This window comes from Dermochelys coriacea, chromosome 9, assembly GCF_009764565.3.
Source record: "Dermochelys coriacea isolate rDerCor1 chromosome 9, rDerCor1.pri.v4, whole genome shotgun sequence".
Classification (NCBI taxonomy): domain Eukaryota; kingdom Metazoa; phylum Chordata; order Testudines; family Dermochelyidae; genus Dermochelys; species Dermochelys coriacea.
In genome coordinates, this window is record NC_050076.1 from 99,260,909 (window position 1) to 99,273,894 (window position 12,986).

General features: G+C 37.6%; 1 protein-coding gene across 1 annotated transcript in view; it reads right to left on the reverse strand.

Annotated features, from left to right (window-relative positions):
- The window catches only part of LOC119861764 (transmembrane 9 superfamily member 2-like), a 41,710-nt gene that overhangs the window by 9,455 nt on the left and 19,269 nt on the right, over positions 1-12,986 (reverse strand). The window contains exons 10-16 of the mRNA XM_038417279.2: positions 11,803-11,935; positions 9,112-9,231; positions 8,870-8,927; positions 5,680-5,839; positions 4,207-4,358; positions 3,300-3,411; positions 1,575-1,746 (exon numbers count right to left, since the gene is read on the reverse strand). Coding sequence (XP_038273207.1) covers positions 1,575-1,746; positions 3,300-3,411; positions 4,207-4,358; positions 5,680-5,839; positions 8,870-8,927; positions 9,112-9,231; positions 11,803-11,935 — 907 coding nt within the window. The remainder of the gene's footprint in view (positions 1-1,574; positions 1,747-3,299; positions 3,412-4,206; positions 4,359-5,679; positions 5,840-8,869; positions 8,928-9,111; positions 9,232-11,802; positions 11,936-12,986) is intronic.

A 12,986-nucleotide genomic window follows, 5' to 3' on the forward strand; every position in this document is an offset into this window, starting at 1 on the left:
GCACAGCACAGAATAGAACAGAGGTCTCTGAAGTCCCAGACTTACACCCTAACCACTGAGCCATCCTGCCTTTCTAAATTCGGAAAGTTACAGCCACAGTCACAAGAGGCCAGATTTAAACCCTTCTCTTGAACAAATGAGGAAGCCTGAAGTGAATAGCCACCTGTAAGTCTCCACAGCAAGCACACATTGAACATCAGTGCAGAAGGAGGTTTCTTGGATTAGCCAAGTACTTGCTGACTCACTGCAGTACTAAAGACCTTTCTGCTGAACCTAGACCTCACAAACCCTAGCCTCTTCTGTGGGGCTGGGGAAAAGAGCTGATGATGTGCTCAATAAAATTCACACATTCCTCATATACTCTACCAGAAAGCTAATGTCTAGTTCTGGAAAAAATCCTGTTCCTCACATTATGCTCCAAGTTTAATTACATCAGAAGATATGAACAAAGTACATTCTAGTAGACCACAAGAGGAGGTCCTGCCTGCATCTCAACAGCACAACACTGGAAGTGTCCCCACACTGTCTGTTTAACAATGTGCTGCAGTACCCCATTTGCCTCATTTCAATAGGCTCAGAACTCCCAAGATGTTTAACTCCTCCACAAACTTTTTTTTTTTTTTGGGTCAGTGTAGGGCAAGTTTTGTTCAACACATTCCTAACCTCTCTTTTCTTCTTTGCATCTGCAAGTTACGCAACATCGCATCTGCTTTACCATCTGGCATTTCAAGTATCTGACTGCTCTGGGTATTCGGTTTCTATCACATACTCAATACCAGTTCACTACCATGTGAATATTTGGACATCTTGCATTCATTATCAAGTTAAATAAATTGAAAATAAAAATTCCCAGTCCCTATACACTGCGTGTAACATTTGCAGTTTAAAACCTTTACATTTAGTAATAGTTATATTTAGCATTTAGATCACTTTACATTTTCAAAACCTTTTACAAATATTATCTCTTGTAAAGATTAATTAGGTAAGCGTTAGCCCCATTTTACACACTGTGAACCCACATCAAGATGTTGAGTGACTTGCACCAGTTAGTGTCAGTGTCAGGATTAAATCTTCCAGTCCCACATTCATCCTTCCAGCAAAGGCTGTTCTCATTTTTAGTCTCCGTTTCTTATCTTTCATTTACATATTTTATATTATATGATCAGCATTCCTTTCATTTTGTGACTTCCTAAGTAATTTCCAATATAAAAGCTTTTCTGTCAAGGACACTTTGGAAATGTAAATCTATAATGTTCTTAGGTCACTGTTACACTAGCATGCAATAATCAAGGAAACTCAACAAGTTAGAAAAGAATTGCTGTAAATTAGATTGTAGATCTTCAGGTCAGGAACAATAAGTTATCTGTACTGTTATGTCACTACCGTGCATATTTTTGGGTGCGGTAAAGTGAGTGAATAATGGTAGCAGCAGACTCAAACCATGTTTAATTTCAAAATTGCTGGTTTCTTCCAAGCAAGTGTTTCAACTTGACTCTGGCTAGAATGATCAGAAAACAGCAACCCAGAAATCCTGAAACCATTGCATTGAATTTCACCAATAATGCTGCACTTACCTGTAAAAAGGAAAAATATCAAAACCATGATCATAGTATACCCAAAGTATAAAATGGTACTAGCAGTTCCCGTTATTTGGAGTTTAGAGAAGAAGTAATGAACTGCATAGATAAAAAGATAAACGGCTGTAAAGCTGCTTGTTAAGAACGATCTCCACCACCAATGATAATCCTGAAAGAAATAATAAACCATTACAGGAAAAAAAAAATCCAAGTACAAAACTAAAACTGCACTTTTATTTCAAAGCAAAGCATTATTTACAAGTCTATGAAAGATTAAATTAATTCTTGGCATATTTCTACACTCATACTCTTGTTTAAACTCCTTTTCATTAAAATTATGCTTTTCCAATTGCTATTTCTTTCTCAAAGTAAATTCTGTCAGGATCTTTCAACTATGAATGTGAAATTCTGTTATCCACAATCAAGACTATATTTAGGGTTTTTCTGGTAATTGTAGAAACTGGGGAACTACAGCAAATGTCTGCTCAGTCTACAAAGTCTCAGGAGAATGTGCTGGGGACTTTAATTTTTTTTTTTTTTTTGCAGATTTTAAAAAGTTGCAGAATTATACATTCACACAGGGTAATGTGTTAAGTAACTATTAATTCATTGAAACAATTTCACAGTTGTGTAGCAGCTCTCCCCCTCAAGGGTCCCAAAGCACCTTGCAAGTTTACATATACATGGTACAAGTATCCACCACAGAAATGCAGCCATAAGGGGCAACATGATAGTAGTTTAACTGCACAGCACAACTATAGTATTCAAGAGTGGAAATGAACACTGTGGTTGAGGACCAAATCTTCCAGACTGCAAAAACTGCCAACATACACACCCCTTGATGAGTGTACCCTCAAGACGGGATAAGTGTATACACTACCTTGGATGGCACACGAAATTAAGCAAATTTGTTACTGAAACTGCAGAGCAATTATAAATTACACTGGCTGCAGCATATTGGAAAACTTAACTCATGATTTATAGGGAACAGTCACAAATGGGACTTCATTCTTTCACTGTTATTTTAAATACACAATTGAAAATGTGTTAAACTTTTTGCAAAAGTATTAATTAAATCAGATTCAAAGCTTTCTTTAAGCCACAAGAATTATTTTGTTGGAGATCGCTAGAAAATATTTAACTAGACCTTTTCAGTAAGGACAAAATTACTAAAACCACACAGTGTAAAATACCTCATTAGTGGTCAATTTGAAAGCAACATCTCTCCCCCTTTATACTGATGACTTTGTAACGCCATGCCAGATATTAGCAGCATAAAGCCTCCAAAGCTGAGCACTGACATGTTATGCCCAACAATTGACTTAAATCAAGCTGTTCATAACATTAAGTAGTATAACATTAAAAATCCAACTGGAGTGTCATTTCCTGTTTTGTGGCTCCTCTACCATTACAGTACCATCTCAGGGCATAAAATGAAAGCTTGCACAGCAGATGCAGTGACAAGGCAGAAATTGCCTTTTTTAAAAATTTAACTTGTATATATTACAAAACATAGGCCAACAACATAACCAGGCCAAAGGTACATACAATCGATATACAGAATCCTGACAATACACCTACATAGTCTACAGTGTCCAGCACTTTGCAGAGGTGGCCTTGCATAGGCATCCAACACCCCTTGCAAACTTCACTCTTACATGTACCAGCTAGCTATGCATTGCGGTGTCATGATATATGCATCAAAATAATATGTTCATTTACCTCTGCACATAGATGGAAATAGCACAGCAAGACTGTAGCCTCAGAACATGTAATAAGAAGAATTATAAATACTAAGAACAGGAAACCGAACATGTAGTACATTTGATGGGACCTAAAACACAAAAGAAATCTGTGTCAAATTAGCGTTCACTTCTTTTTTTTTGTTACATACCTAAGAAATAAGTAATCAGAAAACAGAACAGGCTGTGTCTGCATCGTTGACATACTCCTCCAAATCTTCAGCCTCTACCCGCTATCCCTCTACCTTCATGAGTAAATACGCTGCTTACACAATTGCATTGTTAAAGTCAGGGGAAGGGCACCTCAACGCTCTAGCATTGTTTTGTAAAACAATTAGACCCTGACTACATAGGCCAGGGAAATCATTCGTTTCCCCTCACCTTTCTGTCAAGGACTGTTCTCACTAGAAAAGTACCATCATAATTTCAAATCTCAGGGCCTTCTGAGCCCTTACCCTCCATTGCCTCTCTCTAGTGCTGCTCTCCAGCATAACATCTGCCTCCTTCACATTGCTTAAATTAGTCTTCCAGCTGTCTTATTTCACCATGCTACAACTTCTAACAGTTGCTCCTAAACTCCCAGACTTCTATCCCCAAACAAATCAATCTTACTCAGCTCAAGGGTCATCTAAACGCTTGACCATACAAAAATGCACCCTTTCCTACCAAGTGCATAAGTATCTTTTTTATGAGATGTGGGAGGAAGCATTAAATCTATATAATAATTAGAAGGATGCAATTACTACAATTTAAAGATATTTCACAAAAAGGGAATACTGGCAAATTCTTTCATGCCTCCCTCCTGGTTTTTCTGAAACCAATCATGTACATGTCCATTTTTGAGCTGACAGGCCAGCCTACCTATCAAGTAAAGATACAATACTCACCAAATACTGTTTAAAATGAAAAAAAGCTGAATAAAAATACAACCAAATGGCAAGATGCCACCCATGATGATACCAGGCAACGGCTTTGTAAAAAACGACTGCTCCGGGATCTGACGAGGAATCTGGTTTGTACGAACTGGGTGTTCAATAGGCTTTGAGAGAAATTAATACAATTAAAAAAGACAAGTAACTGTAAACAACATAGTAACAAGGTAGATACGAAAAAGATACGAAAAACAATTAAAGACACTTAAAATGATTATTTCCTAATACCAGCTTCTTGGAACTTGACATGCTTAGATCTCCCATTATATTCATCCATAAGGCTACATTTTCATCCATAAAGCTACGTTTTAGTCACAGGTATTTTTAATAAAAAAGTCATGGACAGGTCACGGGCAGTAAACAAAAATTCATGGCTCATGAGCTGTCCATGACTTTTCCTATAAACCCCTAACTAAAACTTGGGTGGGGGGCTAAGGGTGCACTGGGGCAGTCCAGGGGCATTGCGGGAGGTGGCCCAGGACCCTGCTGGTGCTGGGGGAGGAGGGCCAGGCTGCGCCCGCTGGTGGTGGGAGAGGGGGGGACAGTGGCACGGGACCCCCTGCTGGTGCTACCTGGCTCTGCGTCCCTGCAACTCTTAGGTGGTGGAGGGATCGGGGGCTCCGCATGGAGCTCCAGCCACAAGCGCTGCCTGCGCAGCTCCCATTAGCCAGGAACTGCAGCCAATGACAGCTGCGGGGGCAGGACCTGCAGACACAGGCAGCACACACAGCCCCTGGCCCTGCCACCACCTAGGAGCTGCAGGGCCATACCAGTGGGAGCTGCAGGGCCATGCCAGTGGGAGCCGGGGAGCCCCCCACCGCTCAACCCCTAGCCCTGAGCCCCCTCTCACACACCCAAACTGCTGCTGCTGGCCACTGCAGAAGTCAAAGAAAGTCACAGAATCCATGACTTCTGTGACAGACTTGCAGCCTTAGCCATAAGCCACTGAGCTAAACCAAATATCTAAAGATTACAAACTAATGCACAAACCAACAAACAGTGATTTTTTTTGGAAATTCCACTTCAGTGGTGACCTAGTAAATTTCAATATGCAGGAGGGAAGAGGTCTTTATTTAGTTTTTGATGGAATTACTGATTTTCTTCTAGATGTGTTAACCTTTCAGAAGGCTGTAGCACACATACTGTGTAGACAAGAGGAATGTCAATAAAGATGTGTTCTTAGAAGAGAGATCCTGAATGGCCAGAAAAATATTTTGAAAATCAGTTTGTATTCTTGTCCATCATACAAAAAGATCAGAAGTTGGAAAACAGTTCATTTCAGAATGATAGCCATATACATCTTAGCCAAATTTTGGTGTTAACAGCTAACTCACTAACTCCGCATGAATAAATACTTGATGTTAGAACAGAAAAGTATTATACTGAGTGGCAGATAAGACACACTTAAACGATGCACTCAAAAACTACCTTTTCTTTGAATCCAAAATATGCACCAATAAAGGTTAATGGGACAGAAATTCCAAACCACATTGCCAGGATAGCAACCAGTGTGCCAAAGGGGATGGCAGCTGATGATCCCTTCACCCACAGAATAAGATTCATAATGAAGAAATCAGCAAAGACAATCCTGAAAAAAAAAAAATTTCTCACCAGCAGCATAAAATTGGAAGAGAATTAAATATTTTAAGGTGGTTCATAAAACTAAAGGATTATGAATATTCACTTGTAGTCTATGCAATATTGTTTCACCACTAATACATAAAAAGTAGTAATTATCACTTGCAACAGCTAATTGTCTTTAATCTTTAGAGTCTTTTAGCAATAAGGCCACTTATTTGGAAGACCTTTAATTGGCTATAAACAAACTGAGGGAACATGAAGAGCCACTATCATAAAAAAACGTTACATGGTGTGTTTTAGCAAACACTCTCTTGACTGCACTGTACTTTGCCAGTCCTTCCTTTCTCATCACTGCTAATTGTCTGGTAATGCTTTTAAATAGCTCTTTTCTAGCGAACCTGTTATTCCTTCTGCCAAATTCAGTCGTTGCTGGCAAAACCCACTGTTCAAGATACCACAAACTACATCAGGGCTACCACAGGCTAATCTTAGAAAAAGCTTATTGTTACAACCAAATCTCTCTTCAGCCAATGGGACACAATATATAAAAACTGAACAAAAAAAGTGCGCTAATTCAACAACATTACATCTTTGTACTATTTTAAGAGATTCACAGTTTCAAAGGGAGCTAAGCTACTGAAGCAAGAGTGTGTTATTGCTTCGGTTTAATCAGCATACCTTCCATTTTTTCAAAAAAAACTGATAAAAAGAAAAACTATTCAGAGTTTACTAAGCCCTAAAGGCTGGTTTTCTAAGCCTGAAGAAGTCCTCTTCTCGACAGTCTTCTTGCACTTTTAGTACAGAATTGTGTCACAAAGCAAACAACTTTCTCAGCCCATTTTATTCCCCTAAACCCTCCATTTAAAAAAAAAAGTTTTTATAGACTTCTATTTTGGAAATTAACAAAGATCTATGTCATGCTCTCCTGCACCCTCTCCACCTGCTTTCTGAAAATCCTTTCAACAAATGAGACAAACCCAGTTTTAATTATTTGAGAGAAGTGATTAAGATTTCAAACATGTCCCATCCAGTAATAAAGCAATAAAATACATTGCCCGGGAACCTCATCTGGGAACCTGCACGGATTCCCACCACCCAGGGTACAGGAGAAGATTCAGTCCCAGGAAGGGGCATTGTAAAATGAACCACTCACTGGGACTCATATGGAAGAATTCTTGAAGTAGAATTTACACTAGTCTCAGAGGAAGCTAAACATTCCATTGTAGTGGACATCATCATACAAAAAGAAAGCAGTGAGCAAGCCATTGCACAAATGGTTCCCAAATATTCTTGTGAGTAGCACCCTATAAATGTGTAATCAAATGCAGTTAAAGCAAACCCTGCATGGTGTATTTTAGATGTTGTCCATATCAGTAATCCAATCTCTGCTTCTCCCCTTCCAAAGATAAAGGAAAAATACTCTGTATATAAACTCAGTCTACTGAGTATATAACTGCCTTGGGCTGTTTATGACATTATGCAGTTTCACTGAACAAGCACAGCATAATCAAGACATCTGTTCTTATTTTACCAATCCCAATCATTCTGCTTCCTCTATGAAACTGAATATATTCTGGAATTTAAATTATCAGCATGATTTTTTTTTCTACAGATAAATATCCTCTGCACTGTGAAGATATCTAAACAACAGCATGGAGACTGGTGCACATTTTGTTTAGGAATAAGATTTCCACACAGAAATACTACAGATTCAGTTGTCACCTAATACATCAAGTTTCATTTGGTCCAATTCTAGTTTATTCAAACCAAGCCATGTTTTAGTAATTCTATTTTTCATCTGTCTTCATACAAAGATACAGACGTTTTGCTGAAAACAGATCTTCTGAAACTCCAATCTGCAATAGGTTATCCAGAATAAAAATCTGAAGCCAAATTCAAGATATTTACTGAACACAATTCAGAAAAATTGCTTTAGCTATTCACTATGCTAATAATCTACTATATACATTCTATATATTTATTTTCCACTCTACCACCCACCCACAAAGCTGTGCCAAGGCAACCTTCTGTCTTAAAGGACCACTTTAAATTACCTCTAAGGTTTCCAGTACAATTATATACACTACATGAATTTTAAATGATATTTTTAGGTACACAGACATAAAAACATACCTGAAACTCTAGTTTCCAAATGAAATGTTCTTAAATCCAATTTTAAAAGCTATACATGTAGAGCACCATATTGTTCTTCATGAACTAGTCTCTAGTCCTGTCTTTAACAAGATTATTCACTGCAGTAGAACACACCTGCTATTTTAGTCATAAAAATAATTGTATAGAACACTAATGTCCCTATTACATAGTTTCACCAGAAGAACATTCCAATATATTCAAGATATAAAGAACAAGATAAAGTGTTTGTACCAAATTAGTAAGGAACTAAACTTACAATCTCAGACGTAACCCTACTTCCTGTATACTAAGTATGAATAGTGTGACTGACTACAATGGGGATAGGATCTAGCCCTGATTTATAAAGGTGCTCTTAGCAGAATAACTTTTTCAAAAAGCCACCATAATAAGCCATGCATTCACAATGAAATATAATCCCTACTAATGTTAACATGAGTATCTAGAAAATACTGAACACTGTCATCAAAGACCAGTGTATTATATCAGGATTAATTGTAGCAGCAACAATACAACTAAGTCAATGGTTCACAAATTTTTCTACCTTACAACAACAAAAAACATTTCAGGCCCCACCTCCATAGTGTTGGGACTACTTATGAAGGAAGGGAAGGGTGGTCATGACTCCCAGGTTGAGAAGCCATGTTCTACAACATTATGCAATTTGCAAACTCTCCAAATGCAGGAGATTTACAAGCTTTTCTTCCAACTCTAAGATGTTCTGTGTAGAAAGGAAAATAAAGTAGGGAAGCAATAAAGGCAATGGCACAGCCCTTGAAAGAGTTCTGTGCTAAGAAATCAGTATTTCTGTATTCTTTTATACAACTCAGTTACCACAAATAAAGAAAGAACAATTTCATAAGAGTAAGGAACAAAAAGTACTAACCCAGGGCACAACAAAGCTGTCAGCAAAACATTTGTCTTCCACTTTTCACCTCGAAATGCTGAGGAATAAGTAAAAATCATTACTAGAGTTTCAAATGTAACACCTCTAATAAATATTTTGCAGTATAACAGCAAGGAGCAGATCTGATATCCGAGACATCAGCTCCAACTTGAATTACATATAATGCCTGGCAATGCTGAATTTAACATGCTGTATCATATGAAGTAAGCAATGGTACTTACTCTTATACATTCTAGCAGATACATAACCAGCAGGAGTTCCCAGCAAGACCCACAGTACAACTGCACAGGTCATCAAAGCTCCTCGGTTGGCAGGAGAAAGAAAGCCAAGGCAAGCTAGAACTAAAGATGTGAAAAGAAAGAATAAGCCATTTGTCACATTTTATTTTCATATTGTATAGTGCACACCATAGCACATAGGTGTATCCAGTTCACTGAGACAGCATAAGTGTATGTATACATACACACACATACTGACTCTGGGCATAACTCTAAACTAAATGCTTGTGTACGTTTACCTCATACTCAACAGGCTAAGATTCCTGTAGCTAAACGGCTTCAAGAGAGGCACATGGTTGAAGTTTCTGCTCCTCCAACAACTATGCCATGAGATTTCAGCTTGGAAATCAGCTTTTAAAAGCTTAAAGAATGATGCTTCTGTAAGAGTACATTTATTGCATAGGCAACCATAATAGTTTAGTACATGCCATAAGAGTCGTCCAAGAAAAGTAGGCCCAGAGTAGTAAAAAGCAGTGATTTAATTTTTAAAAAAGATAGTTATAAGAAGCATGAAGATAACAGGATTGGATCTTAATTAACTGATTTAGAAACTTCAAACTCCAAACAAAGGTTATTACCGCTCCCACGATGGACAATGCTTATCTTCAGGAACAAGATAGATCATCTGAAAAATAAAGGTCCCCATACTTGAAAAGGAAAAAAAGGGGGCAGTAGTTTGAGTTCTTGAACGAACTGCAAGGGCAACACCAGATTTGAAAGGCAGTTATTCAATTACAGACTCTGCAATTCGTGGTATGTGAAATTTTTGTATTTGGAAATAGACTCCAAGAACTGTCATGGATTTGGAAAGACCAATTTATGAAGACACAAAAAGGCAAGTTATTATACTTACATTTAAACACATTAGGAACAGAGAAAAGGATGTTGAACTAGAACTCTGAAAAGTAATGCTCTGTGTGAAATGTTAGTCAGCTAGAATGCAGTGAGTTGGGGTGGACATATTTACACGTTCTGATCTTCTAACAAAGAAAAGCACTGATGAAGTGGAAAGATAAAGTTGCCATTTTCCACTGTTGAAAATAATTCAAGTTTTTAAACTCTAAAACAGAAGGCCAACAGAATGTTAGAAACCCAGAATTATAATCATATCTTACATTACTGATTTGTTTCACCAACCTGTACATGAGTACCCTACTCTGGCTGGTCAAAAACTACTGGGATTTTGTTGGTGTGATTTTTTTAAAATTTAAAATATTGAATACAAAAGTTATTCCTCTCCCCATAAGATTTTCATTTCTACTTTTAATGAACAATCAACAAGGCAGAAAAAATCTTCTACCCCACTGTGTAGACTGTATGAAGTCTTATCTTCTAACAGCAAGTTTTCCTTGTTGTTTATTGATAATGGTCTTGGCAGAACAGCTACATAATCATCCTTCAGGCCACTGGCAGGTCTATGCTCTATGGGAGTCAAAGGCTACAGAACTGATGGTTCCTTGTTCACGTTCAGCACCACACAGGAATCTTTATTAAAATTAAAGCTTAAAAACAAGCCAGAAGGGAAAGCCAACATCTTGCAGTATGCTGTTAAATATGGCAAGAATATATTTTAGAGGAGGATCAAGGACAAGCGTATACTGACCCTTCTGCTTAATGACCTATGCTAAAAGGGAAAACAGGCTATCCCTTCCTTTTCCCCACATAAGATGTTTATAGATAACAGCAGGTGTGAAGGTCAGTCTGAATTTGCTACCATTTTATCCTGACTTCTATCTGTATTTACTGTAGACCAGTTTTCTGGTCAAACATTTAATCAAAGAATGTGTTTTTGCTTGGCATCAAGATATACGGAAGATAATGTTTTGCTGGTATGTACAATTTAGAACAAATGATTTAATACCAAGTGGTACAAAAATATATAAACCTCAATATATTCCAATATTTTACTGTGTAGTAACAAAGGGAGTTGTAAAAGATTTATATGAAACAATGAAATATAATTTGAAGGAGATTACAATGTTATGGCTGTATCTAGGTGTTTGTGCCAAGCTCAAGTTACATGAGCGCTGACTCAGTGCCATTTTATTGGCACATACTCAAGTTCTTATTTCGGAATGGCTGTTGACTGTTTATCAAATTTATCAGAAAAAATGTGTTCTGAAAAATATTAGAGCTTTGATTAAACATTTTTGAACTTACCTTACTGGGTCCAAGTATTATTGGACCATGATGAGTAAGTGTGGACTTCTTTTTAAAAGTTGTTAAAAATATACTATGAGATTTGGCGTGGGGCTACTTCACTTCTATAGCTCTAGAACATGTGAATTAGCCCTAATAGAGAGACGCTGTGCTAATGATCAAAACACTACTATTTACAATATGTTATTGCAGTCATCTGGGTCATTACTATAGGCAAATGAATTTTTCTTTTCTTAAAAGGAGGGATGTTACCAATCAAAAGGATAGAGATTCTGGGTGGGTGAGATTCTGTCGGGTGGGTGAGATTCTGTGGCCTGCGTTGTGCAGGAGGTCGGACTAGATGATCAGAATGGTCCCTTCTGACCTTAGTAGCTATGAATCTATGATAGACAGCGATGCCAGAAATCATTTCATGTTTCTTACAATTACACTAAGGTGTAAGTATGTAATTTTAATAAATCTAATGATACTTACATAGAGTAATAAATGTCATAATGAAAATTTGCGTTCCTTGACCCAAGAAGACGGATAACAGCATTCCCTTCCTTGGAGGTCTAAATACATCTCCATGAACCAACTTCCAACCAAATTCCTCTTGAGCATCTTCCTGCATAATAGCAACATCTTTATTAAATATACATAATTCAGCAATGAATATAAGCAAGATGTGAAACATGCTTTCAAAGTTTGATTAACTTTCAGTTTGGTCCAAAGACAGACTGATTGCATTGATTCATCACTCACTGATTTTACATCCTCTCATGGTTTACTGGAAGAAACAGGCAAGATATATCATGAAAATATTTGCCTTTGAGAGTGGCAGAGAAACAATGTAATTAGCAAAGATCCCCATAAGGTCAATGTGAATGTAAAGCAAAACAAAGCATTCCATTTAATTTAACTTGGAATACAGCAGTTCACATTGGTTTAAATAATTATGCTTTGAGATAAGCAAAAGAGATATCAGCCTCAGTAACAATAACGGTAAGTAATGACGGTTTTTTTTGCTTTACTTCGTAAGTGCAAATTTGGGCTCCCTCTGCTCCAAATATCTTCCTTGTTAATTCTCAAGTTGAGACCATTGTGTTCATCATGTTGCTGTCATGTTGCTAAATAAACTAATGTAGTCTCCGAGTCTTAGGGAATATCTGGAGGAACTAAGCAGCAGCCAACTCTGAAAAACTGGTGGTTTCCAACAAACTTGGCCCATGCTAAACTAGCTGTGCCCCATTCAGTCAAAGAGTGCTGGGTTCCCTACACATCATCCAGCCTAACTGTAATCAGTAAATATTTCCCTGGGGTGTTTGGTACCGAAATTAAACATTCACAGAAAAGAGGTGGGAAGGAAGGGAAACAGAACTGCATGACTGACGGCATCATCTCCCTAGTGTGAGAAGCTTTGTGTCTACCTTGTTGATAAACAATTCTCAAGAGCTGGGTGTATGCTACAAGTGGGATTTTTCTTTTTTTAATGTGTTTAGAAAACAGTTTTACAGCAAGTGTTATGTCAGCAGGGAAACAGAAACCACAGATCCAGAGTTAGGTAACAGGGAACATGATTATTAAGGTACAACATGGAGGAAACGCTGCCAAACTCAGTATCATAAATTCTTCTCCAGGACAGAAGTCTTCTAGTTACTCCTTTCCCAAAAGTACAG